Below are 27769 nucleotides of genomic sequence, written 5' to 3'. Positions count from 1 at the left end.
TTTACAGATAACTAATTAGATAAACAGACGAGCTTCTGTTGCCAACCCTCAGGATTGATGGATTGTTTACACAAAAATGGTGAAATGGTTTAATTCTGCAATTAATGCCCAAACAAAAAATAACCTGTCACTTTAAAAGGGAGTACAAATTAGAAATATTTAAATGCTTAAAAACCAAATTAAGCATTGCCGTTCGTTTTTTGTTTGTATACAGTACACATTCTCAAGATAATGAATTTTTAATCATGGCAAATATTTTATAGCTGATAGGCAACCAGACTGTGAATAAGCTCAGGCCATGAATAGTTTATGGCTGATTTTCTGCTCATATCTCTGAAAACTGATAAGTGCACATCTGTGATTTAATAAACTTAAATTAATTGATTTCAGTTATTAAACGCAGTCACTTTTCTAGAACAAGATAAGTTACTATTACGCATATTCAGGTCTAAAAATAAAGTCTTCTTGATTTCACTTATCTAATGATAGTCCTAAAGGTATGCTATAATAGTCCGTTACCGATTTAGAAAGCCACCTGTTTATCATTTGATAAAATTGTATTTGAAAAACCTCCTGAACAATCCACCCAAATTTTACATTTCGATAAGAAACTGTTCCCGGAAATCTCCTTTGGGCCCTGGAAATATTTACTTTCTGTCGGCACATAATTCCCAGCTGAATCCACACCCCAAACTATCAACATCACCCGGGAGAAAGTACTTACGCCGACTGAGCTCGCGTTCGCTTGAGGACATCTCCGCCGTTCCGGATGGAGTTCTTCTTGTGCATATTCTGTTGCTGTTGCTGCTGTTGCTGGTGCTGCATGATCACGCTGGTGGCTCCAGATCCCAGGCCAGTTCCCACACCACTCCCGGCGATGACCACCGCCCCACCGTGATGGTGGGCATGATGCCCGTGACCATGGAGCATGTGATGGTGATGATACTGGCCACCACCCGTCGCCGTCACCTGCATGTAGTGACCTGCGCCGGTCTGATGCAAATGCTGCTGCTGCTGGAGGTGCTGCTGTTGCTGCTGCTGATGGCACGTGGGATACTGCTGTATTTGGTAGACCATCTGGGGATGCTGTTGCGCAGGGTAGTTGATGGCGGCTGAGGAGCTGTGGGCGCCGGGGGCGTAGTGATTCTGCAGGTAAACATAGCCGCCAACACTGCCGCTATCTGTGCAGGTGGAGGCGTTGGCTGATCCTGGCTGTTGCGCTCCAGCCAGCTCATACTGGGTGGAACCACTTCGCTCCAGGCTCTTCTGGGGAAAGCTGCAAGTGGAAAAAACGAGGGATCTGTTTAGAACACTACTTGCATTGGAATTTGGAATGATACTAATATACGTTTTCGCAGACCGTTTCTACCAACAAAAGAAAGACCTTATATATAAATAATTACTTTATCAAGATTATGCTATCAAAATTGATAAGGAAACATTGAAAGCACAAGTGCGGCTTTTGAGTCAGGAGTAATTGCTGTTTAATTTAGACATTACGCTATTATTTCGTTTAGGTATACACACATGAAATGCTTAAAACTAATGGTTCGAACTGTATACTATGTCAAATATATATTAATATGAGTCAATAACACACTAAGCTTTTGACATCTAAATAAAATGAAAATAAAGAAGAAATTTCTGAAGTCCAGGGAAATTTAAAATAGGTACACTACTCCAATTTAATATAAGTGTGGGATTCTCTAAGAAATTTCCAGTTTCGATAAACAAACCAAGCCTTAGTTTTTGTTTATCTAAGTAGACGATAAGAGAACTTTCGTTTTCTGGGTCAGGCCATGGGTTCCTACCTTTCGCCAATTATAAAACCCGATATGCAAATGATCATGGTGAAGAAAATATCACAAAACGTTCAAGATTTATGCACTAGGCGGTGGTGTGGTCTTCCAACAGACACATTGTGACACAGTTATGGGCTGGGAGAATCACAATATCTCTTAACAATGATATTCAAATTGAATTTCGAACGTTCGGTCAGAGGAAACACTGAAAAAACTAAATCCCGGCGGATATATGTATAGATTGTATGTAGTGAGTGGGCCAGGGTAACGTCCGATCCCGGCGATGCTCGCGTTTGAACTAAACCGAGCATTCGACGACCGCTCGACAAGGTGATCGACGATCCACCAAGGTAGAGGAAGAAGTTAACTGCGCAAGCGCGTCGGCAGCGATACTTCTTTGTATATCTGTCTCGCACTCTCTACCCATCTCACTTCCTCCAAAAACGTGTTTCGCATGGCTCATTAAATGTGTGTGCGTGTGCGTGATCATCCTACACACATATACGCCGAATCCCACACAAAATGCATCTGTTTTGTGTTGCCCTCGTCGGGTTACCCAAAAAGAACAATTGTACTACCCCTAACTCAAAGAATAGATATCCTAAGCGTAAAAGGATCCATTATCGAAAAGAGACAGCGAAACAGGTAGAGCAAGAGGAAGAGAGACAGCACCGACATATGCTTTAAGGAAAGTGAAGGAAATGATTAGCCCACGATGACAAACTTATTGATCGGCACAAGGATTCTCAATGCTATTGGATTGAAGCAACAATTGGTGAAATAAATAGTAAAGGAGACGTTTGGCAATGATTTGCAGTGCAGAAAATCAATAGAAAGAACTGGTTAATAAATCCCAGGTATAAGGATATAGTTAACTGGGGTAATCTCTTGAATCTCGAAGGTACTTCACCATATACATACAGAAATTCGATTTGAATCTTGTTTTTCAGATTTAAAAAAAATCGTTATGCCTAAAAATCAATTTAAAAAAACCCTACATTATTTCCACAACATGATGCCACAAAACACTCATCTTCCTTTAATGTATTCACCTTAACACTATTCGATTTTCCCTTGGCTTGGAAATCGTAATTCGATTTGCTCGAAAATCCCAGCAAATTCATTATCTACGTATGCAATACAAATGACTACCAGAAATCTTCTCGCAGCGGGACAATCCCAGAAGATCGATATTGAAAAGTTCGAGGGCAGCTGCATATTTGCACCTATAGCCGGGAGTTGGACAAAAACAGGATCAGCAGGAAAACCGAAGGATAACGAAAACACAAAATTGAAAGGGGCATCCTTGTTGCTGCCTATCTCTTCCACACTCTTTTCGCCAGTTTTCCAGCTGCACCTGGCGTGGCTTTGCATGGGTTTCTTTGGGATATATATACATAAAAATTTTTTTCAATTCCTGAAAGGACAACAACGGCAGGTAGTTTTTGCCTGCCGAACTGGCTTGTTATTGTACCACTTCTCCTTCCTCGCAACCCTCTGATTTTTTAAGAGTCCTGCTTTCGAGAAGGAAAAACATCTGCCACACGTCGCCCTAATTGTTTGCCGTTGCACGTTGCACATGTTGGAGCTAAATTTTCAAGACTGCCCGTCTGTTTGACCATCCCAGAAAGTATCTGTGTATCGCCCTGTATATCTGAGTATCTCGCACATCGTAGCTCGTATCTTGTATCTCAGCTGACGCTCGCGAGCCAAAACTGCACCGGACTTCCTCCTGTTTGCGTATGCAACAAGTGTCCAAATCGGCTGACGTGACCCAACCGCCGATGGCCTACTCGGCGTAATTATTATTGATTTTACATTAGATTTCTCGGGTTCGTTTATGTGCATTTTGAAAGGGGGCTTAACGTTTATGGAGTGTGCCACAAGCGGGCCAGACACGTTGGGGTTGGGGTTTTGAGACTAGGAAAAACTACAAACAGACCGCTGTTGCGCCGCATTCAATGTATTTCCATGAATATCAACATCAATATCAAAAGCTTATTAGGCACTCGAATCCCGGATTCGTCGCCGGGTTTCTCCCCTCACTGGATCCACGCGCGATCGATTGGCTTCCAATTGAAAACGATCCCTTTCGTTCGCCGAACCCTTGCTTTGAAGTAGGAAGGCCAGTGGAACACCCAGGATCATCAGGACGACGATGGCGTAGATGATAAAGAAATATTTCAGATCGAAGGTCGTGAGCTGTTCAACCTTCTGAAGATTGTGCCGCGCAAGCAGTTCCATGGTCATCCTTTTTTTTTTTAATTTTTCAGTCAATGATGCCAGGTGACGGCCAAAAATTTATACAAAATTTAGACAAAAATAACTAAAACTTGACTGGAAAATTACGGATAAAATGTTTTTGGTAGTTTCGTTTTTAAAAGCTTGTTTTCGTATCATAAACCATAATTTTATATGAATACATTTTAATGTTTGTACTTTGAAGTAATTTTACATGTGGATCGCATGCTTTCTACATGATTTTCTTTACATTTTATGTTAAGCCCATAAATATGCCACAGTTTCTGCTTGCAATCCTAGCTTCCACATGAATTCACAGCCCATCTATTAGACAAGTTTCAAACCAAATACGTTTATTATTTAAAAACTTGAGTTCTCAGAACACTTTTGTTTGTATAATTACAAGCCCCGCCATAATATCTAATCGAATTACATTTCCTTCGAGGAATCCAATAAAATCAAAGTCTTGAAAATCCAGTAATAAATATTTACCGTACCCTTCGAAACGGTGTATATTAATAAATAATTGAGCGGGTTTATCTCGACCGATACTCGTTGACTGGCCCAAGAATAGTCAGACCATAAAACAGCGGCAGACCCAAGAACAATGTGGAGGTCCCATAAAGATAAGGGATAATAACAAACAGGCGCGATAAGCTTACCTACCACTTGGAACAAATATTTGAATTCGAAAAAATGTATTTGTCAGGAAACGGATTACGTATAATTCGATTAACAAGAAGCTTAGTTTTGAAAACCCTTAAGCAAAATTGTGAAAATTCATCGTACGATAATTTAGATTGTTATTATATAATACGCATCAAAATGCGCACTCCATCTGTCTAAATTTCAAAATTTGATATAAATATTATTTTAAACAAATTTTAATATAAAAATAAAACATTTCTCAAATTTATACCATTGTGTAAAAACCCTTACAACATTGATTAACAAGTAAGAGACAAACGAAATACATACTATATTTTTGCAAGTCTCACTTGATTACATTAAAATATTCGAATGGTGATAGCCCTTTTACATATCTTTAGACATGTGTGGTGGGATTAACATTTATAATTTGCTTTACACATTTTTAATGAACACATCAAGGTTGCAAACAAAATGTGGCCTGTATCTATTATCTCAGAAATCAAATATACTTTTTGTCGATTTTTTTTTAAGTGTCTGCCCAGCTGGTTCGAAATGCCCATTTGGATGGGTTGGATGGAATCGCCCATAGCTTACCTGACGGCCGTCACATGGTGCGAGGTGTGCGTCTGGGTCTCCTTGTGCCGGGTGGACAGACTGACCACGGTGACGTGCCGCGTTGCGGTGCGCACCACCCGACGTACCCGGCTCCTGCCATCGCCCACAACCACCACAATCGGTGGTGGCCTCTTTTCGCTATCGCTGCAATATTGCAGGAAGGACTCACTGCCGCCCAGATCCGAGTTGCTCGAATGGAGCTGGTGGTGGTGGTGGTGGTGGTGTCCTTGCGAGCGGGACGAGGACGAGTTGGAGTGGGAGGAGGACAGGGGCGCCGGAACGGGCAGCTGTTGGCGGCGGGATTTGTGGTTGTCACACCTGGACATTGTGGTTTGTGGTATTCTTCATGCGATTCGGGGGGTGAAAGGGGGCAATGGCTTTTACTTTCGCCTTCACCGTCGTCATGCAATTGTGTTTTTTATTATTGTTGTTATTATTGGAATTTCCCCTTTGTGTTCGCTTTTTGGTTGGTTGGTTACTTTCGGTTATTCATTTGCAAATTGATTTGTTTTCTTGTCGTTTCGTTGTGTTGTTGATTGGGCTTATTAATTTATTTACGAGCGTCTGCGCATCATTCTTTGCCATTTTATCTTTGGTTTAGTTTTGGAATTCCAAGAGTCGCGTCGCGCGGCTACATTCTTTTTGTTTATTACTTCTATTTCGGTCACAATTCAAAGTCAGCGTTTTAGCCTAAGATAAAGCATTTTGTTCAATAATAATTGAAATTTGTTCACCGTGACACTTCCGTTAGCCAAAAACCACATTTGTTGTTCACGTATTGCGTATACGCCCCGTAAAGAGCGAACGTTTCGAAACGTCAACGATTGAGAATGCCCTTCAAAAAGCGCGCTTGTCATAAAAACAATTCATAGAACACGCTTTATGACTGGCAATTGTCGGGGTTAGAAAGCCAGTATGACAATATATGTTTGACAGTATGAGCAAGAGAGAGCGCCAGAGAATTCACAGATCACTTAGAACAATAAGTTTCTCGGGAAACTTACCGACTGTTTTATACCTAAGAATCGTTGTATAAACTCTATACCATTTTCGTAGTTTGTGTCTTTCCGATTAGCTTCATTCAACTGCATTGATTCACCTTTTGTACATGAATGAATCACACGTCAAATAAGGATAGTTATGGAATTAATTAAGTTGACATATATGGACTGTCGTAGATTTCAGTTAGATGTCAAAACATTTTAATTGGAACCAATTTCAAATTCCAACTGAGTCAGCAGTTACTTAATTTAAGAATTTCGTTGATCGCAATCATTAAATAACCACGCTATGTTTGATGCATTAATTTTCGTCTTAAACATCCATCTTATGCCCCACTTTTAGAAGTAGTATTTGAACCTGCTAAAAGGCATCATAGCCCACATTTTCAGATGAACCCCCAGGGTGGCGACGAATGATACTTTGAAAAACAGAACTATATTTGTTTATTAAAGTCCCAATGAGAGAGTCGCAGTTTACAGTCTGCAATCGCATTCAATCAACTTTGCGGCTGTTCTGCTTTTTGGGTCAACGTCAATTGCTGATCATTGGCCGTCGTCGATCGCAAGTAAAAGTCGCCAGTTGTCAACTGCAGACTAGAAAAGAAAAGACGGCTGAAAAAAATGAGGAAAAAAAGCGAAACAGCAGGCCGGAGAGAGTGGAAGTAGAAGCGGGACTGGTGAATAAACAATATTCAAATTGAATATGTCAGACACGCAGACATCGGGCATAACAACATCGATTTGGCACCAAGCGCAGACAGTTGCACATACTCCGATATATTCCGACATATTCCGCATATTCCACATTGATCCAGACACACTGAAGGCCTCGAAAACGTGCCTTGGGAAAGCGCACCTGGCAGTGGGCCCAAGTTTAGTTAGACTCTCTCGGATCACCCACGATCTGATTAGCTGATTAGCAATCTACTGACCTGATCCACTTTGCACACAAAGGCAAAGGCCGCGTGATCATAAATCATATGAGCTTTATGTGCGAAGTGCGTGAGAATTCGCAATGAAAACAATGAATAGAAAGGGAAATACATGTATAAAAGAGCGTTGTGGTCCCAAGATCAAGATCTCTATATGGCTATAAATATGTACATATGTATGAAAATCTCCGGCCATAACCCCCACACTTTCTTCAGAGTGGATTTTTGTTTTTAATATTATATTTCGTCGTAAAGTTCAAGAACCTTTTTCGAGAGTCTCAAGAGCTCGAAAACGATCCCGAGACATCTCTGTTACAATTGTGACAACACTTGCCACTGTCTCTGGTTTTTGTGTTTCGTCATATGGAGTGTACATACTTGTATACATACGTACCATATACCACCATAAGAACCGAACGAACCGAATGAATCGAGTAAAAAGCTGTTCAAACAAACGAATTTCGCTTAATCTCACGACTCGGGCCCAGCCTTGGAACAAGTCATGGAATTATTGGCCAAAACAAGTCGCCTACTGCCAATATGTGCACGGGTATAAACGCTTCAGGGGAGTTCTCAATCACAATCGCTTAGAATGCTGCTGCCTGCCGGGGCCCACTCACAAAATACAGAAAATACAACAACATACAGATCCCAAGCTCTCGAAAAGAACAACCTAATGCTAAAAGCTGAATATTTGTGTTATTTAGCAACTATTAGTGGTTGTGGCTTTTCTAGTTGTTTCTGCTGATGTGTTGTGCTGTGTTTAGAACAGTTTCAACTTGTTTTCCCTTTTATTTTTCTTTTTTGTGTATGTTTCGCTCGCTTCTTAGAAACTTTGTTTGTAATTGCAATTTTGTTGAACAAGTTTTTCGTTGTTTTAAAGTTTTTACGAAAATTGTGTTGGCTTTCTGGTTCGCTTTTAAATTACAGCGGTTGTTGCTTAATTGGCAGATTGGGAGTAATTTAAGTTCAAAGAACTTGGTAGTAACGGCTGGATATCTGTATTCTGTCTTTAACTATTTTAAAGGTCAAAAACTAAATCAGAATTATGACTTAATTATCCATGGTTGTGATTCTAATTATGTATCTCAATACTGTAAAATTTCTTTAGCTTAAGGCATTGCAATTGAATTTTTCTTGAGCACAAAACGTAAATATTTTGTATTATTACTTATTTTTAGACACAAGTATAATTGTTTTATTATTGTTTCGTTTGAATAGATCTCGTAGACCAATAAAACCCAATAAAGATTATTAAAAACGTTCCCGCTGCTCGCAAAGTTTACTAGATTTGTAGAAAAGTATGTAACCGATAGAACGAAGCGTTTTCTACCATGTTAATGGTTGAAAAGTATTAGTATCCGAGCCGTATTGAACTCTGTGATCCAGGGAACTACAATAGCTTAAAGGTTACACTTAAACATGCAAATCATAGTTTTAAAATGTTTCCCTTGCTCAGACTAGCGAAGTAAGGGGTATCTAGTAGTCGAGGGTATCGATAATAGAGTTCTCTCTTATTTTTGGCTTACTGTCGCTATAAATTTTAATTGTATTCCGAAGTTGAATTTTGGGAGCAATCACTGTGTAGTATATGGACAGAGCTTTGGGGCTCTGTTGGCTTCATCTACATCTAAAGCTGCATCCGCTGTGGAGCACGACATCGACATCGGCCAAGATTGGTATAGGTTGCTATAGTTGCAGCTTTGTGGCAGATAGAGCTGCCTTTGTTTTACAGGTGTTCCACTGCACGAGCAGCAAAAGCAGCGGCGAGTGCAGGTGCGGGGAAAAAACAACAGCGACGGCCGCCGCAATCAGTTGCAAAGCTGTTTTCTTGCTTGTGTTGTATAATTATTTAATTTATAATTATTCGAAGTGCGCTCCGCTCTCGCTCTAAAACAAATACTAAGAATCAACTGAGGAGTTTCGATGCATTGGAAAAAATATATTCCCTAATTCCTCAAATAATATCTTTATAAAGTAAAAATGACTTTGACCATGATTAAGTACATGAAAATAAATACATTGAGTGCATTTTTTAACATTTTCGGAATTTAAGATCCTTACATAAAATGTTTTAAAAAGTTTCCCCTTCGACTATATAGCCTCATCATGAATGGTATAAAAAGTATTAAAATTTATTCAAACTTTAAAATGAAATTAGATGATACTACCATGTCAAAATTATTTCAGTTTTTCTCGGTGTTTTAGGGATAGGTTTGTGGAAGTATCCGGGTTGGGGTGGGGTTTGCGGAAGTGGAGGAAGAGGGACAGTCCGTGCTCAATGCTTTTTATTCACATTCGTGTCATTTGTAACGGCGCACGTAACAAAAAGCCCGAATACACTCCCTCTCCTTCTCCGGCACCAGTTGCTCTCTGTCTCGCTCTCTCAGTCTCTCCGTTTCTCTCCGAACGGAAGAGGAAGTGGAAACACAATGTGCAACAAACATCGAATGCGGCGACGCAGCGTAATTGGGTGGCAAGCGATTATACAAGCCTGGCCGAAAGGCAACACAAAGAGCCAACAACTGCAGCCGAAAGAGCAAACGTCACACAGAAAACTCAAAACCAAAAGCAAAGTGATTCAAAAATCTAAAAGCAGCGAAAACGCACTGGAAAATGCATCACACTTTTTTTTTTGTTAACGGGATAAGAGAGTGAACAAAGAAAAGAGAGAGCTCAAAGACTTATTCAACATTTATTGAATCGGATCAACGGCTTTTGGCTTTCAAAGCTTTGTTTACGCCACTGAATCAGCTGATCTTGAAAATAAAGTGCCAATGTCTTCAAAACGGGCTAAATCCTTTTAAAACCTTTTGTCAATTACACTAAATGAGAAATTCCTATAATAAATGGTTCATACTTCATTGAAGACTTTCTTGCATCTCCAAACGCCATTTTCACTGTTCCTTAACAAATGGGATGTGAGACACCATAAGTTCTGAGTGCTTTTAAAATAGCTTTATGAACCATTTAATTCACTTGAAGTGCTTACGAGAATTGCATTTTAAGTGCCAACAAAGGATGATTCAAAAGGTAAACCCCCTTTACACCAGACCTTATGCTGAATAAGTGAATCAGCGATTTTGGCGGTCAGCGTGGGCGGATTTTTCCAGGAATGTCTGCTTTTTTCGACTTTGTAAAACAACGTGCCGAAAGCAAAGTGCTACGAATTCAATTACAAAATAATAGAAATTTCCAGTTGGATCCACACATTAAAAAAAAAAAAAAAAAAAAAACACGCGATTTATGAGGTCTTTTTTTCGGATTTTTCAGTTTTTGTTTTTGTGTGTTTGCCGAAACGTAACGGGGCAGTGGCCGTGGATCCCGCTCTTTCCAGTGATCCCGCTCTCTACGCCTCTTTCCCTCGCACCCGCTACTGTTTTTTATTTTATTTGTAGTTTTTGCTGGTGGCGGCACTATTGTTTTTGTGATACACTGGACGGTTGGAGAAAGGCGATTTTCTCTTTAATTATATATATTTTTTACATCGAAAAATTGTGGCTTGTTTCCGTTTTGTTTTATTGTGTTTTTTGTTTGATTTACTTTGTGGCATGTCACGGTGATACAACGATGTCAAATTAATAAACAAATAGCAACAAATAGTGGTGATGCGTGTTGGGAAATTTTGGGTTTTTGTTTAAACTTTTGTTTCGATTTCTTTTCGTTTGGCACTCACACTCAATTTCAAATTTTCATTGAATTTATTAAAAATTCAATTTTTTGTTTTTTTCTTTCGCTTGCCAAACTGCGTTAATTAAACAATATATTTTGAATATATTGAAACACAAACGATCGGCGACCGAGACGCGTGCAGCGCTGCCAACGACGACTGCGAAAGGTGTAATCGAACGGAAAAACAACAAAACGAGCGAGCAAGCGACGTGTGTGCTGCCCCCACGAAGCTTTGAATGAAACTGAGCCACAAACAAAACTGCTGCGAGAGCCTCAAATTTGGAGAGGGAAGAAAGAGGAAGAGAGTGGGGCGGGAAATGCAGGTGTATGCGTGGAAAGAGAGCTTGTTGCTGCTACTGCTGCTGAGTTTGTATTCGTATTTGTTATTGCCTACTGGCCAAGTTTGTGGGCCACTTAAAACACTGGCTAATATTGTTGTTACTTTGAATACTCGGGGCACTAAGCTGTTATTTTCCACTTGATCTGATTTCAAAGATCAAAATTTTGAAATAACATGCATACAGAAAACTCTATCCCTTAACCACTAATTTAAGTATCTGCCTTCTACTGTTATTACGAGGAAAACTACTTATTTTGTGTTAAAACTAAATCCTTGAAATAACTGACAAACCATTTTTAAACTAACTTTATTTAGATTTGGAACATAATTTTAAGAACATACCTCAAACCAAAACTAAAGTTTTAAAAATAGCGAAAACATTTCAAATTATTTCAAGTAATTTTATTTCCTTAGCAAAAATTTTACCGATACAGTACCTCATAGCATTAAAGGGGTTCTTGTATTACAAAGCGATTACATATATGTATGTATATTTCCCAGTATTGAAAGCAACTCACTTATGGAAAAATGTACAGCAGTAGAGAACCAATGTATATATATTTACTATTTATTTTTATATGAGTTTCAGCCCCGCTCCCATCTGCTCACTAACCTGCAGCTAGCTCTCACATTTTCATAAGCGTTGACGTGTGCTGTCACTGTGGGTCTAATTGTCATTATATAACCCACGATATAACCCGCCGTCAAAGTGCAGCAGCCACCAGAAAGTAAGCGGCTCAATTATCCACGATATTTGCATTTTAAGCGAACGAAAATGAGTTTGAATCGGATCGAAAAGCGTTTTGGAAAAGTTTCCAACGCCGGAGCTGAAACAAGCTGTGCTTTCCCACTTGAATCCATTGTCAAATTGGGTAATTGCAAAACAGATCCGAAAATACGCACACACATAAATCGACAAACAGTCGTAAAGAGGTGTAAATTTATATGCAAACGACCGAATCTCACACACACACATGCAAGCCCAAACTCAAAATTGAAAAAAGATACGCAGAGCGCAAAGCTCGGCTCTCGGAGAACGAAAAAAAACAGCTGCTGCAGCTTGCAGAAAATGAGCGGGAGAACGAGTGGTAGAGGGGAGGGAGAGCCTACATAAAAAGCGTGTGCAGTGGCAAAAACAAAACATGAAAGATGGTCTTCGGGTTGGAAGGTCGAAGATTTCGTACCCTATAAACTGATCTTCATTCAGATTGTTTTAAAGTTTCCAATCTCAACCAATTTCCTATAAGAAGAGAACATTCAAAACATTCGTTTCTATAGCGGTCGTCTGGTAATTTTTTGATCTACAAAGATCTACAAAATCTATAGGTGGGAATAATTAAAATGAAAAGTGCAATCTTATAATGGAATTTTAAAGAATACCATAAGATGCCATTTTTGTCCCTAATTAGACTGATAAAGCTGTATATAACAAAACCTATATCCTGAACAAGGAGAGTATTTCCGAAGACTGTGTAAATTGGTAGATTTTGTATAGTTTTGAAAAAAAAATACTAAACCCACCACAGCTAATTGCTTCCGAAATGCCAACCCAGAAATGTATACAGACAGTTTCGATCATCAAATGACCATACCCCCCGTAGAGGGTATATCGATTGTGGCTGCTCGTAGTCAGACGAGCAATAAGCTGGGCTTACGTTACGCTCAGGTGACTCACGAACCGAGCGAACCGCACTAAACGAGCACCGAAGGGCGAGCGGGGGCGCTTTACTGGCTATGTTTTCTTATTGTTTTCCACTGCTGACGTCCATATGTGCCATATGGAGAGGCATGTGTGCAAGTGTGCGGCATTACGGCCTGGTAGTTCTCTTGGCAGTTAGTGCCTGGTGCCTGGTCCCTGATGCCTGGAACTTGCTAGTTGGTAGTTAGTCGCTTGCGGCGGCCCGCTAACAAAATGGGCAGCGTAATGCCTCACTGGCTTCACTCCGATCCGCTCAGCGACTGAGCCAAGCGTTAAGCCCGATGACTGTGTGGCTATCCAAGTATCCGACTGTCCAAGTATCTGTATGTGTATTTCAGACAACAAACCATTTATATCCGGACCTGCGGCCTGTTTTGACTTTTCATTGAAACCTGCTGCTGCACAGAAAACAATTATCATATGTTTTTAATAGTTTTTATTTCCTAGCAAGACTAGATCCCAAAAGTCAACCAACACGTCCATGTCCATAACTATTAAATATATTTACTAAATATCATTGATAAACAATCGTAAGTAACTAATGTTAAAACTTGATCTGCAAATGATTTCTATTGTTTGGTCGCTTTGCTTAAAGCAATTCACTTCCTTCAACCTCTCACTTTAAAAGCATTTTTTAAATACGTATTAAAAACAAAACAGCATGGGATGCTGTTTCTTGTTTACCACTACCTCATTTTCCGATTTTTATAGTTTCGAAGACATTATTCCAAATCAACATTTTCGAAAAAGTAGAGCAATAATTCGAAATCCATTTGAAATCTGATAATATCAAAACAAAAGTGACCTCGTTTTTATCTCTCTGCACTGCGGACGCTGTCATAGCTGCGGCATCGTTAAAACTCGTAAGTCGTAAACATATGCACACATAAAACCAAAACTTTTGCCACAGTTGTTCCCTGTAAGGCCCCCACCTCGCTCCCTTCGTCCAAATGCTGGCTGATATTAACGCATTAGGTACAAGGTACACAAACCCATTTGCCATACTCGTCTGGGCCGAGTCTCTGCTGTTATGAAACAATAAACAGCCGTCAACGATGATGACAGCCACAAAGAAGCAAACACAACAAAAGCCTAGTGCGGCGAGGGTTGACTCAGGTATTTCAATTAATCCCAGCCATCAGCGGGGGTTGCAAGAAATCTTTAATGTGCAGGTAATGCTGAATTTAGTAGAAAATTAGTGAATTTCATTTGTTTTCGGAACCTTAACAATTACAGTCGACATTTAACCTTTAGAGCTACATTTTCAGGAATAATTAAAAATGAATCAACATTTTCATAAATATTAAGTATACGTTTCAGAGAATATTATCCCAGGGATGCTGTTGGTTTTTAATTCTAAATAACGATCTCCTCGTTCAGATGCCTAGCAATTTTCTAATCTCCCCACTGCCCTGAAGTATCTCTCACATATGAAACGCATTTTATATTTCCCTAGTAAACTTCGCGAAAGCTCTGTCGTGTGCAGTTACTAACTATGCGATTACCTCGTTTGGCCCCCACCAAAAACCCCCACTTCCCACCCGTTGTGTGCGCTGCTCGCCTGACCTTAGGCATTTTGAACCCAATTTGTAAACAGTCGAAGGGCGGGCAGATGGGAAAGAGGAACCCAAACAATATTCACAACAACCTCCTAGCCAAACCAACCAACCAACAGACCTTCGGTTCGCCCCAAAACAGCAAAGCCAGCCAAATGATTGCGAGAGCTTAGGTCCCCGCCACGATCCCCGAACCCCAAACCCCCATCTCTATATGGTAGTACAGTGCAGCATAGTATAGTATATAGCCAACCGATTCCTACCTTCAACTTGCCGCTGGCGGGGCCATTCAGTTGCTCATTCGGTCATGGCTACACGGCTTACTACTACCTATGCGACCACTGAATCGCCGGCTTTTCGGGCTCATTAGAAAGTGAACGCAGGTCTGGCTGGGAGACAAAATGCGAGACAATGCGCCGGAGTCTCTGGAGCGCAGCTAATGAAGCCCGACAGGGCCAATATCGGGCAAGGCATCGGATCGGATTGGATCGTATCACGATCACGTCACATCACAATCGAGATTCCCTCGCCCCTGTCATTAGGAAGTTTCTCCTTACACTGCAAGGGGTGCTTACAGTGGACATATTACTCCTCGGGACTCCACTTTCACAGATTTTTTGGCAGTAAATCTGTTCCACGGAAATCTAAATCCACTAAATCTACCTTTTTTTTTTAGTATGCTTAATGCTTCATACTAATAATTTTATAATTGCGAAACATATTTTAATTTTGTTTTCACCGATTCATTCAATCGAAATATTTTGAAAGATATATTCGATCTGCAAGAGTATCCAAAACTTCGATCTTCGGATTTTACCAAATTAGTTTTTTGTCTTTTCATTCAATTAAATCAAAAGTATAGCGCACGAAGATGAGCCAGTGACGGATGATGCGATACAAATGAAAATGTTGAAAGAAAAACATGAAAGGCAACAGTGGGAACAGAAGGGGTTGGGGGCTGTGCGATACGAAAAAGATACAAAATTATGTTAGTGGGAAATTTTTGTGGTTTCTTGAAGCCGAGTACTCACACTTATTGGACTCGGAATCGCAGCGAGTTCACTTTCACTTGCACTTCGCCTTGCCCACCACCGCGCTTCACTTGTTGTGGTGCTGGCCATGAATGGAGCCAACAAAAAAAGCAGACTAAAAATTCCCCCCCTTCCACCTTTTGCACCACCACCCCCTACCCCGCGATTCCGCCTTCGCTGGGCAGTCCAATGGTTAAGTTTTTCTTTCATTTCGTGGAGCTGCTTGCACACCGCCACTGGCGCCTTCATCAATCAACGAACGGCGGTTGGAATCGCTCGCTGCTCAAGTGGCACATTGGGAAAGTTCGCCCACAAGGGTTCTGCGGCGCTCGTTAGGCTCTGAATCACGTATCTCACGCCCACAGAAAACAACCACCACCCTCGCTCTAACCACCAACATTAGCTGAGAGAAAATAATAACACGAAATAATAAGTAATGTGACGTATATTGATCGATGATCATCACATACTTGTAAATACTATGTATTTCAATTAATTCGAAGAAATTATCAAAAAAAAATTAAATTCATATTTTATTTGCCACAGAACTGTGCATTTTTCTCCGTGTAGGCGTCTGTTTATAATTACCAATCTCGTATCTCTTTCATTGATTTTCGTTTTGAGTTTTTCATTTGAAAATTCATGTTTACAAGCGATTAGCAGCTTATTATTATTGCTTTTCGTCCGCCTATCTGCCAATTGAATTTCCCAATTTTCTTTTGTTTTCTCGCACTCTTCTCGCCGCCCTTCGGTTGGCTCATCTTGTTTGTGTCTGAAATCGCTTGGAGAAAGACAAATCTCGAGAGCTTTACATAATCCACACAAATGGTCGTCATTATGCGAATTTCATTTGTTCATTTACTATTTCTGGACGGTTGGTGAATGTTTGGCTGCCTTTCTTCTAATTTCGTGGTATTCTACTTGATTTGATTGCTTGTTGCCTTTTTGAACAGAAGCTAATGAACTTGAAAGAGTCTTGAAATGGTGAAGACTCAAGACTGCTCTTGTGTAATTCAGGTAGAATCCGCTTTCTTTTAATAATTGTTGGCGATGGTTGATTGTAATTATATAATTTGTGTTTGGATGGGTCAACTATGAATTGAATTGGGTTGCAAATTGAATAGCGTATATATGTTTATTATTTAATATTTAAACACACAAACTTGTTCGCTTTGTAAATCTTCTCTATAATTACGAAAGCGATCGGCAGATATGCTATTTTCTTTAAACTCAATACCCCAACCGAAGATCTCATTTCTCACATGTATAACAAGTAATTATGTACACATCGTATTTTCCTATCCATGGGTCAATGGCTTCCTACCGATCTCTCGACTTTATCAGGTAGCTGCTACTGCCTTTTTAAAACCCTTTCCAGGGTAAGCCAAAAAAAAAAGGTCTGATTAATTCTATAGAAATTGCATTGCCAGGCTGCATTTCGTCAGTTGCAATTCAATGCAAATTACACAGCCGACTGGAAACAACAATGCGTCTGCGTCCGAGTCTGAAATTGCTGCTTGAATTGGGCAACAACAGCAAACAACAAAACGAAAAACAAGGGAAATCTAAGCAGTTGATTCTTTGCTAAGCATACACAGGAAGAAAAACTTTTGACTTATGAACGCCATAGTTTAAGAGAATTTCAGGTTATAAGTGGCCTTTTATAAATACCTAATAATAAAATAAATGTGTAAATAGTAAGAAAACCATATGGCTATGAGAAAATATTTTATGTTTATTTTTAATAAGATATTTCATTATTTTTTATTTAAGTCCCATCAAATAAGCATATTACTATAAACATTTTACTATCTAAAAAGTTTTTATCTCATTGTGCACGTACTCTCCCCCTTTAAAAAAAAGGGGGTGCCTCGCTGGAAAGGGGCGTGCCGGGTGAGGGGCGGTTGGTGGGGACTCAAGAAGCGAGTAGCAACGGACTAAAAGAGCCGGCTCCAAGAAATTTGGCTCATACATAACTAGGACGACGGCGATGGAATCAGAAACAGCAACTGCTGCAAGAACTGGTTAACTTGGCTGCTTGTTTGGTGTGTGCCAACCGGCAACCGGCAACTTTCCGCCCGCCCCGCCCCGCCCTCTCCCATTCCGCTGGCCCCAGTGATGGCCCCTCCCCCTCCGCCGCCCACATGCATGACGTCAACTTCCCCAACTGGTTTCGCCTTTTAATTTAGATGCTTTCATGCGGCGACGCTCACCGGGTTTTTTGATTTCGGAACACCTCATCTGAATTTATTTACTTTTTTGCATTAGGCCTACAAACCCAGAAGCCTATAAAGCAGTGATGGGGAAGAAGGGGGCGAGGAGGGGATTGGAGTACATGAAGATCCAGTTGAAAACGGGATGTAATCGATTTAATTTCTCATCTACATACAGAAAAATGCAGATTGCCTTCAAGCTTTTGTTAACATGGCTAAAATTTGGTATCACAGCTCAAAACAAATTTGTTACTATCCTCTTCATGATTTAACCAAATAACTACCAATTAAAGGTCTACCATCAATAATATAGGCTGACAACATCTGGATTCAATTGCTTTCCCAACAGAATTATTAAACGCTTTTAACGTGTACTTTAAAGAGCAGGTTGCTTTTAAGCCGCACGTTTCTTTTGGGTTTATCAATCGACGAAAGTCTGGCATTCAATTATCGCTGGACCAAAGCAAACTAAGCCGACGAATGGGCGTCGGAAAAAGCGGAAACGTCAGTGGTGTGGGTCACGTGGTCTAGGTAATCACTGTCCGGAGTAATCATCTTACGGAATAGGGCGACCAGAGCACAGCTCGGCGACAATCCAACAATGGAGGTAAAGAAGTAAAAGTGAGAAAGTCGTTAAATAATCCCACGACTTTCAACTACTGAAAAAGTCTGCTGCAAGCCACAGTAGTATTTATAATGAGGGGCACGGGGGCAAGAGATTTGAGAATAATGATCCAAGTGGAGCCAGGGGGAAAAAACACTTCCCATCGCATGGAGGAGAAATGTCAAACAAACAGTTGATGCTATCTAGTAATCGGAATAATGCCGAGACTCGTATTAAATAACTCGCGTTCACAAGGAAACCCAACCAAAACTGAAATCAAAAGGGAGAAATGCAATTATTTTTAATTGAACTTTTTCATTGTGGCCCATTCGAATAAATCTTCAATTCAAAAAGGGAGATTGAGTGCTTCAGTTGCATACATTTTCACCGGTGCAATTCGGTTAGTAAGCCCTGCATTAATCTATATACTGTTCAGGAAGTGGAAAGAGGAAGCTGCTAGTAAAATGAGTCGAAAACTAAAATAAAACAGAAAGAAATCTTTGGCTTATATAAATTAAGCTTTTATTTGGATTTGGAGTTAGCGACTATCAATTTAAGTAATTAGCAGTTATACTGCATATCTCTATATACAAAGTTTTGGAGTCGATATTCGAATATTGATCGCAAACAAAAATTATGCAAGTTTTCGATGCTTGTATATTTCGAACCTTGCATTGTCTGGATAAATATTAACAATTATTGTTTATTAAATTTGTTTCGTAAAGCGCACCCATGATTAATTAGGCTCGATTGTGCTACGTAATTGCTATGCACGAGTATAAACAATATCTATAAATATATACATGCAATAGGAAGCGAAATAAACCTTCAGAGTCATGCAATAAAGAATCTACAAAACATTAATAAATCGCATGATAAAGCAACGATTTTTCGGGTTTAGAAGTAAACACTTTTAATGTATTTATTTTCCTTAGTTCGATTGAATGAAAAAATGTTCTTCTTCCCCGAACCGAGCTGTAACACCTGTGCTTATCTGGTCGATAACTGAACTATCCCGGATATTGTAAAGCCAGTTGGTCACTAACTACAAATGTTATTCTTTGGAGGGCACTATCGTTGGATTAGATAATGTTGTCTGTACCGCAGAGAGCCATTGACGGTTATGTACATATAATCACGTGTTTATCGCTGGAATTTCCATGAGCGTGCCTTCGTCGTGGGAGTTCTGATGTTATATCGTACCATCCACCATCTACATAACACCAACCACCCAATGCTGCCCACTCCAGGCCGTGCAAAACAACATTATATATGTACCGTGTGTATTTTATGCACGAAAAATGCTAGAGTTCAAGGTTCATGTGCTGCACAGACCGTGCCACAAAAATAGAAATTTCGGACATTATCTGAAAACTTAGGCTCGGGTTGATTAAGATGGCATTTGTTCACATTTAATGATGTTTTCAATTTAACATTTACATTTTTTAATAGCAAGCTATCTATTTGTAATTATGTAGGTATGTTAAAACTGGAGTCACTATTTAATGAATTTTATTATTTCGAAGATGAAATTATCTTCTTCTTGCTATTAAAATTGTCAAAATGGTGCATTTTTACTTTTGTAACATGCAGTTTCTACATTTGTTATGTTTGTTTCTAAAACGAAACTGCGTTTTAATTTCCCTTGTGTTATTTCAGCTTGACGTTGTCTTTTTGCAAAGTTTTTGTTATTCTCCACTTTTAGAGAGCGGAATATTTCGCTGTATGGCGATACCACCACCATGCGCCATCTATGCAGCTAACTGTGGAACTACGCCGCCTTTTGTTGCCAAACTATATTGCATAGTTTTTGGCAGTTTCAAACAATTTCAGTTGCATAACGCTGAGCGAAATATTTTTGTTACCCAGAAACCAGGTCCGAAAAAACACTGCACAAAATAACATTCATAAAATGTGCAGGGAAACAAAAGTATTTCTCATACAAAATGCGAGAAAATCACTTGCATACTTCAGTGCGGCAAATTAACAACCTTTTCGTGGGCGGCAGACGGGGACGGGGAGAAGAGGAGAGAAAGAGAGAGAGCGAGAGAGATGAACACCCACAATGGGAAAACTTGGATGAGTTGTGTGGGCGTGGACGTGGGCGTTTGAAGGCGGTTTCGACCTTTTGTTGTTATCAAAAGCCATGGATATGCCGCTTTCTTGTTGTTGTTGTTGTTGTTGTTTTTCCATTCGAGTGTGAAGCAACCGTCGTGTGTGGGCATTAGCCCATCAAAAATGCACTATTGATGGCACCGAAAAAAAGGGGCGGAGAAATGGGCGTGGGTGTGACTCGGATGCTGCGGAACGGACCGAAATCCCATTGACTGTTTTCAGCGTTGAAAAGCTGAGAGAGAAAGAGAGAAAGAAAGAGCAATTGCGTCACAATTGTCCTCGGGAAAAACTAATCGAACCTTGAACTCCGGCCCTTTACTTGCGAAAATCGGGGGAGTGAAAAAAAGGGGGAGGCGTGGGCAGACTGAGCTCTTACAAGTGCAAAAAGGATAATACAGTCGAGAAAAAGTAAAAGGATACTTTAAAAAGGATCCAGCAGTCCTGGTAACAACTATGAATACTTCAAGATCTTAAGGTTTATTTGCAGACTCTTAGAAAAATGCAAATCTATCATTATATATGTATAGTTGCTATATAGTGATAGTTGTATCATACATATTAGGCATTAAAATTATTTACCCAAATTATTGAAAGTTTTATTTTTAAACCGCGATTCAAACTTTTATATGCTGCAAAAATATGTCCTCCCGTAAATTTTTTGGAAACTTAATTTGCTAACTCAAAGAAATCAAAGGACAAATTCCGACAGACAAAAGCCACTTACCAGTAAATCTCGTTGGAGGTAATCATATTGGTGGTCTTGTAATACTGGGCGGCAGTGTAGCTGCTCATTCTGCCGTGTGTTTTTGTTGTTTTCTGGGGGTGGCGAATTGGGGGGACTAAAGCTGGTCCCACTAACTAAGTCCCTAGTTAGTTGATTCGCTTCAGTGATGTATTAGTTAAATAAATTTAAGGCAGAATGTTCAGTGAAACGGAATCGTTTTCTTATTATTTTGCGGTTGGAACTAGGTTCTTGTGTGTGAGTGTGTTTTGTTTTTGGACGGTATACAAACACTTTGGCACCGATAAATATGAAGATGACGAAAAATCAATACGTCGAGGGTGAGGAATTTCGAATTTCACTTTGAAGTTCGTTTTTATATTTTTTCTTTTCGCGATATATTTTTAATCGCCGTTGAGTGTAGATGGATATATAAAAAATATATATGTATATGAATTCAAGGGACGTTTTTGGGGATATTTAAGCGGTGGCAGCGACGTCGACTGCGGCTGAGGCGGCAGACAGTCGAATACATACACGTACGCGAGGGGCGGGGGGCGTGGCGGTTGATAAATTGCGAAAATTCTGCGGCACTTGCTTCGTATTGTTAAGTGTGTTATTTATATTGTTTGAAGTAGTCTGCGGGATACTCCCTACTAGTAGTTAGGTAATTTTAGACATTTTTTTTTTTTTGGCATAAATACTGCTAGGCGGAAAAGCGTCTGCGAAAAACTAACGTCGGCTAACTGACTGAAATGGAGTACTGAACTGGGTAAAATATTTCCATTACTGAAGGCGTCGACGGCAGCCAAAGCGGCTCCTTTACTCTCCGCTCGAGAAAAACGAGAGAGAGAGAGAGAGAGAGAGAGAGAGAATGAGAGAAAATGTAGAGTTTTCCAGACAGATGTCTTCTGCGGGTTGTTTTTTTCTATTCTATTCCTTCTGTTTTCCTCTCTCTTTTTCAAGGGGGTTGCAAAATTATACGAAATGCAACTGTGTGGGGGGAAAATGCAGCGAAAATTTAGCCCCAAAAATGAGGGGCGCCCAACGTGGGACATTCTCCACACCCTACATTTTAAAGAGCCTGAGAAAAGCCTGTTGGAAAGCGCCTCGCAAATAGTTTTCTGACGCAATTTAACGAACATTAAAAATCATTCTTAAAACGACTATTAAAGTAATTTCCGGAGAGCAAAAGAGAGAGCACTTTAATTGGGGGCAGTCGAGAAGAGAGAGCCGCGTGCCAAGAGAGGGTTGCGATTTACCAGCGGCTTTTGTTTAAATCATAATAAATAGGGAAACAAAGCAAAACAACTTCCAGAAAGAAGTTCAAAAAATATGTTTTATGCAAATGCAACCGCCAGGATATCCTCGAATATTCTCCCCTTCTCGAATATCCTTGCAAAATGCGAATAACAACGGAAATTTACCGACATCAACAACCCCTTTTGCTAATGAGAGAGCCGACGAGAAGAGCGTTATAAACCGTGAGAGCACAGCATTGCCATCCCAAAGTCCTGAGAAAGTGCACTGGTAAAAATTGGGCCTTGAATTTTGATAATAAAATCGAATGATTATAAAAATAATTGACAACAAAATTAATATATATTAAGCTTTGATCACAAAAAACTCTTCCTTTTGCCAACATTTTTCTAGGAAAAGGAAAATATTATAATATAGTATTTTTTTAATTGAATGAACTCAAAAGCAAACCCTAGTATTAATGGCAATAAAGCATTCCAGACTGTGGGAAACTTTTCGACAACCCAGTTCATCAAGTCTTATTGAGTTATTAGAAGGTAATCGCACTAAGCCAAATAATTGAGGTGATTACCATAGTTACCATAGTTTGGATTGTTTGACAATAGGTAGTATCACCCCGAGGTCACCCGACAACATCGTTAGGAATGAAACTCGAATCCCAGGCGCAGACACAGTTCCCATATGGTTAGTGCCCATGATTAGAGAAGTGCAGCATAAAAACCCAGAAAGTGATAGCTTCCAAATGCACCACCCTTCTCCATCCGCGACTGGAAATTCCCGTCCATATGTCCATGTATATTTTGCGTGTCTGGTGCGTGCTCAAGTCTCGCTGCCTGCTCCGTGGGGAAGCTACCAGTGGGTTCAGTGGGTTCGGCGTTTCGGTGGCACTTTCTATGGCCCCGTTGCATGCAACCTAATGCAGTCTAACCCACACAAAGGTCTCTTTCTCCCAGCTCTTTCTACAGACCCCTTCTTCCCGCCATTTCTTCACCGCTGCACAAAATAAACAGCGCCTTCAACTTTAATTCTTGGGCGCAGTTTTCAAATTCAACCCGAGCAATAAAGTATTTAATAATCAACAACAGCAGCAGCAACAACATCGACAGCGGGTAATTGCAAACTGCATTTGTTAGTTACACTGGAGAAAATTGTATGTGACTTACAATTCATAGCATATTTGATTTGGTATCTAAATTAGGATATTGGCTTAAAGAAGGAAGGAAGGTAAGGAATCTTGAGAACTTACCAATGAAACTTACTACTGTTTTTAGGATATTACTCACAAAATTTATGCTTTCCTCAGTGATGCCGCCACCCAGTGATCCCACTTCGTGCCTTTTATTGTGTGAACAGTAATCAACTTGGAAAGAAGTTCAAAACTATGAATGGCTTCTCAAGACATGAATATTTCACCAAGCTGCAACGAGGGACTTGAAGGGAATGTTGGCGGCAAGTGGGGTAGTCATTTTCGATGCACAAAAGGAACAGAAGGCGGGGTGTTGGTGTGGGAGCTATTTGCCCTCGGGTCCACGCCCATCGAATTGGGTCAACTGACAATGAGTCGCATCAAAAATGCAACTGCCAACGAGGATACCAAAAAAAAAAAAAAAAAAGAAAGAAGACCATTTCCCGGCAGATAAGAAGAAAAAGTTTTAATCTCACCCCACCCACTAGACCAATGCCCCACCTAAGACCAACGAAAACAAACAAAAACTGAAGATTTGAGGATGAAGGGGATCCAACTTATGAAGAGTAAACAGAAAAGAGCAGCCACAATAATTTCACATTCTTTTTTTATCATTCTCCAAATGGAAATGAAACGCGGAAAAGATGATGATGACGATGATGAAGCTGAAGAGGGACTACTGCGCGAAAGGAAAGACCAACTTCGAGATGCTCGAGATGAATTAAGCGCAATGGCAACAAAAGATTTTCCCTCTTGGCTGTCATAATATTGAAAGAACGCCCAGGGCTGGTGGGAAGAGTCGGATACATACATATTTTGATTTTAAGCAACTTATATTATTAGTTAGGCAATAAGCCAGGCAATACCAAATTTTTGAATATCAGATCCAAATTGCACTGGTTAATACAAGTTCACTCACAACGCAGCCAAGAGCGAAATATCTAAAAACAAATTATTAAAATGCATGGCTACATTTTTAGACGAATTGGAGCAGTGACCGTCCCAACCGAGAACTTATGTATATATGTATGTATATTCAACATGTGCAAAATGCTACATCATTCTACACATATTCCACTCATATCGTTGTTTCACTTCTGTTGCAAAAAGCAAAAGATTCCAAAAAGAAGAGAAAATGTCAGCAAACGCTAAAGAGCACTTCATGTACCCACGACACATCATGCAGATGAACTGGAGAAGAGAAAATGAGACTTGTTTGGGATGGAAATGGAGGGGGGGGGAGCAGGGAAAACATCGTGGAGAACACGATGCATAACATCATTGGGGTGGCGCATGGTAACACATAAAGTCAGCGAGTAAAAAATTAATGAGCATTGAGTTAATGAATTCGGGAATACCCTAACTAGAGTTGGGCTATTGAATTCTATTCGGAACTTGAATCTAACAACAACTTCCGTTAAAAAACATACATTATTTTTTACTACATTATTCAGAAAAATACATCCATGCCCCAGTAATACATGGAGTGCATTTTGTGCAATCATATACAGTTTCTGATTCACACTGGTCTCAAGTTTCACAAAGGAAACGACATCGTGAGGGATATAATGAGACTATTGGCAGGGTTCATGGCTTGATCCCTTGATCAGGACACGGAAACGGACATGATATAGCAATTAATCATAAGCAGGATGTTACTCTCGTATAAGAAGAAAGCATTTTCGATATCATAATTGATGGGATAAATTGAAAAATCCAATGAATCCAAAAAATGATAATAATATATGCTTGTTCCTTTCTTACTACATATAACACAATTCTGGCTTGCATTACAGTTTGTTTGGCTGACATACTGAGCATCTGATTCCACATACCCCACCAGAGATCTTCACATGGTGAAAAGGGAACGCGGTGCTTAGCCTTAGAAGCTGAACAAAAACAAACAGAAATGCTGTTACAGAAGTGCCCAAGTGGCAGGCGCTGGCATCCTCCACGGAGCTTGAAACATTCAGAACGCCACCCCTCCAGACACCCACTTCATCCTCCTCGAGGACAAAGAATGCATGCCAGCGAACTCGCTCGTCAGTCAGTCGGTGAAAACTCCCTTTTGCTCCCCAAGGGTGGTTCTTCGCAGTGGCGCAGCATTGCATCTACGCAGCGGGGTTTTCACTTCTACAAGGAAAATTCTTCGTGTGATGATGATCAAAGACTAAACATAAATGAGGATCACACTGTTAAAGTGTGATTATAGTCTACCAGTTGAAAGAAGGTCACATTAAGGGATCGTAGGGATCATCTTAGCTAAGTACTATGGAATGGTTTAAGCCACGTTCATCAGAATCTGCTCTTGATTACCAATTAATGTGGCCAATTTTACATCTGATTCTGCTAGCAGTATTATTCCCTTTTGCCCACACCCCTGATTGTTGATGCTAACGAATTGCGACCAATCGCAGGACAAAGGCTGAGGAAGGTATAAGGATGTTGGCTACACAGGACGATGACGTAGGGACAACGCGGAAAAACTGTGCTGGGATTTGCTCCCTTTTGGCATAGTCTCACATCATCCCACGGATTGCGGATTGCAGGGCGGAGGTTTTCGAGGATGCATCTGAATGTGAGATGAGAATGAGAGTTGGGAAATGAGAAATGAGAAACGAGAGGCAAGAGCGATGTGTGTGTGTGTGTGTGTTTGCTAAATTGAAATGTGAAAATGGGACCAGAGAGTTGCCCCAACATCCGCCGCACCCCCCTCCCCCTTGCCCAATTTGTAATTTTGTCAGCGTGTGCGTGTCGTTGTATGTGGTGGAATACTTTTTCAGTTTGTTAAACTCTATTTTTAGAGCTCTCGGCGGCCATGAGAAGGAAAATTCAGCCTCACGAGTGTGTGTGGGGGCGCTTGCTGGCTTAGTTGAGCGAAGTATCCAATGTTTTACTTTTCAATTGGTCGGCCTGCTAATGCGCCAAACATGAAATTCAAATTCCAAGTTGGAGTTGGTGAAACACCCAAAAATTGAACGAGAAGAACCTGTGATATTTCCCAAGATACAAAGTGTAAAAAAAAAACAATCTGCAATTTGTCATGCGATGGGCTGAGTGTTAATTAAGTGTGGCAATTAAGGGGGTGGCTGTTCCTATATATAATATATTTCCAGACTCTCCAGGTCGTAGACGCCGTGGCAATTAACGGTAACTCAATTTTCACCTGTCGGATCCCCCCATCCTAACTCTAATTTATTTTTATATGTATATAAATCGCTTTAGGTGTAGGAGAAAACTGGCAGCGAATGAATATATATATATATATATGAATATATATCGAGCGAACATTTGTTTGCCTTCCCACGGCAAAAGTGGAGGCTAATAATGACCATCGATGTATTGACACGATGATGATGATTGCAATGATGATTGCCAGTTGCACGGTCTCAAATGGGTAATGCAATCCGCTAATGCAGCTCTGCAAGCGTTTAACACAAAACAGAAATCGAATACGAGAGCGACTTATTAAAAACAGTAACAGACGCAAAATGAAACTCGGCAATCAATACGCAAGTGATGCTGGTGAATCGAACCTCACATGCCCTGCCTTTTATTCTAATTAGTTGAATGAATTAAAACTAAATATGAATACAAGAAATATACTAGAAACGAAATCGAATAGGCAATAGAATTGAACAAATTGGCTGGCATACAAACTCCTCCATTCACAAAACTTTTTATTGCAGCTTTAGATGTATTCGATTTCTAACGCAACACAAAAACCCCAATCATTTTTTTCGGATCTTCTAAGATTTAGTAATACGATCTGATTTATCCACCAGCAAAGTGCCAAAGCTCTTGGCCATTTCAGGGTATCTGGCGACAGGTAACTGGTTGTCAGTCAACACACCTGCCCCTCCGGCTGTATACACCCCCACCCCCCCCCCCCTCACCCAACAGTTCCAATCACTCCACTCCACACTCACCGCAATGGCGATCGCGAACCATGACGAGGCTGCTGACAATCGATTAATGGCACATATAAATGGCTATCTTCTGGTTGGTTAGTTGCTAACCAGCTCAGCATCAGCGGTTGGTTGTCGAATAGGTTAGCAGAGAATAGGTTAGCCCACAAATTGAGGCCAATATATTATAAAAATACCGTCAGTATACATATAAATACATTT

The 27769-nt window shown here is 40.2% G+C and overlaps 2 protein-coding genes across 5 annotated transcripts in view, besides 1 other annotated feature; both read right to left on the bottom strand.

The window, feature by feature from the left end:
- siz (schizo) overlaps window positions 1-27769 on the bottom strand; it is a 40910-nt gene that overhangs the window by 5455 nt on the left and 7686 nt on the right. The window contains exons 1-3 of one of the 4 annotated variants that reach the window (NM_206407.2): window positions 10919-11158; window positions 5289-5999; window positions 725-1276 (exon numbers count right to left, since the gene is read on the bottom strand). In NM_206407.2, the coding sequence (NP_996129.1) occupies window positions 725-1276; window positions 5289-5635 (899 nt within the window). In that variant the 5' untranslated portion in view covers window positions 5636-5999; window positions 10919-11158. Of the gene's footprint in view, window positions 1-724; window positions 1277-1811; window positions 2103-5288; window positions 6000-10918; window positions 11159-21196; window positions 21765-27769 lie in introns of those variants that run through there. The other 3 variants (NM_001170016.1, NM_001043153.2, NM_168881.3) reach the window with 3 other exon arrangements.
- CG43072 (uncharacterized protein) lies at window positions 3752-4138 on the bottom strand. Its single transcript, NM_001259925.2, has one exon. The coding sequence runs from the start codon at window positions 4050-4052 to the stop codon at window positions 3804-3806; it is 249 nt and encodes an 82-aa protein (NP_001246854.1). The 5' UTR covers window positions 4053-4138; the 3' UTR covers window positions 3752-3803.
- Window positions 8525-8578: a mobile genetic element.

The sequence above is a fragment of the Drosophila melanogaster genome, chromosome 3L, assembly GCF_000001215.4.
Source record: "Drosophila melanogaster chromosome 3L".
Classification (NCBI taxonomy): Eukaryota; Metazoa; Arthropoda; class Insecta; order Diptera; family Drosophilidae; genus Drosophila; species Drosophila melanogaster.
The sequence above is the reverse complement of the archived record's forward strand: the minus strand, read 5'-3'. Positions and strand labels throughout refer to the sequence as shown.

Coding starts and splice junctions, on each gene's coding strand:
- CG43072 (NM_001259925.2), bottom strand. CDS start 4,052: ATGACCATGGAACTGCTTGCGCGGCACAATCTTCAGAAGGTTGAACAG.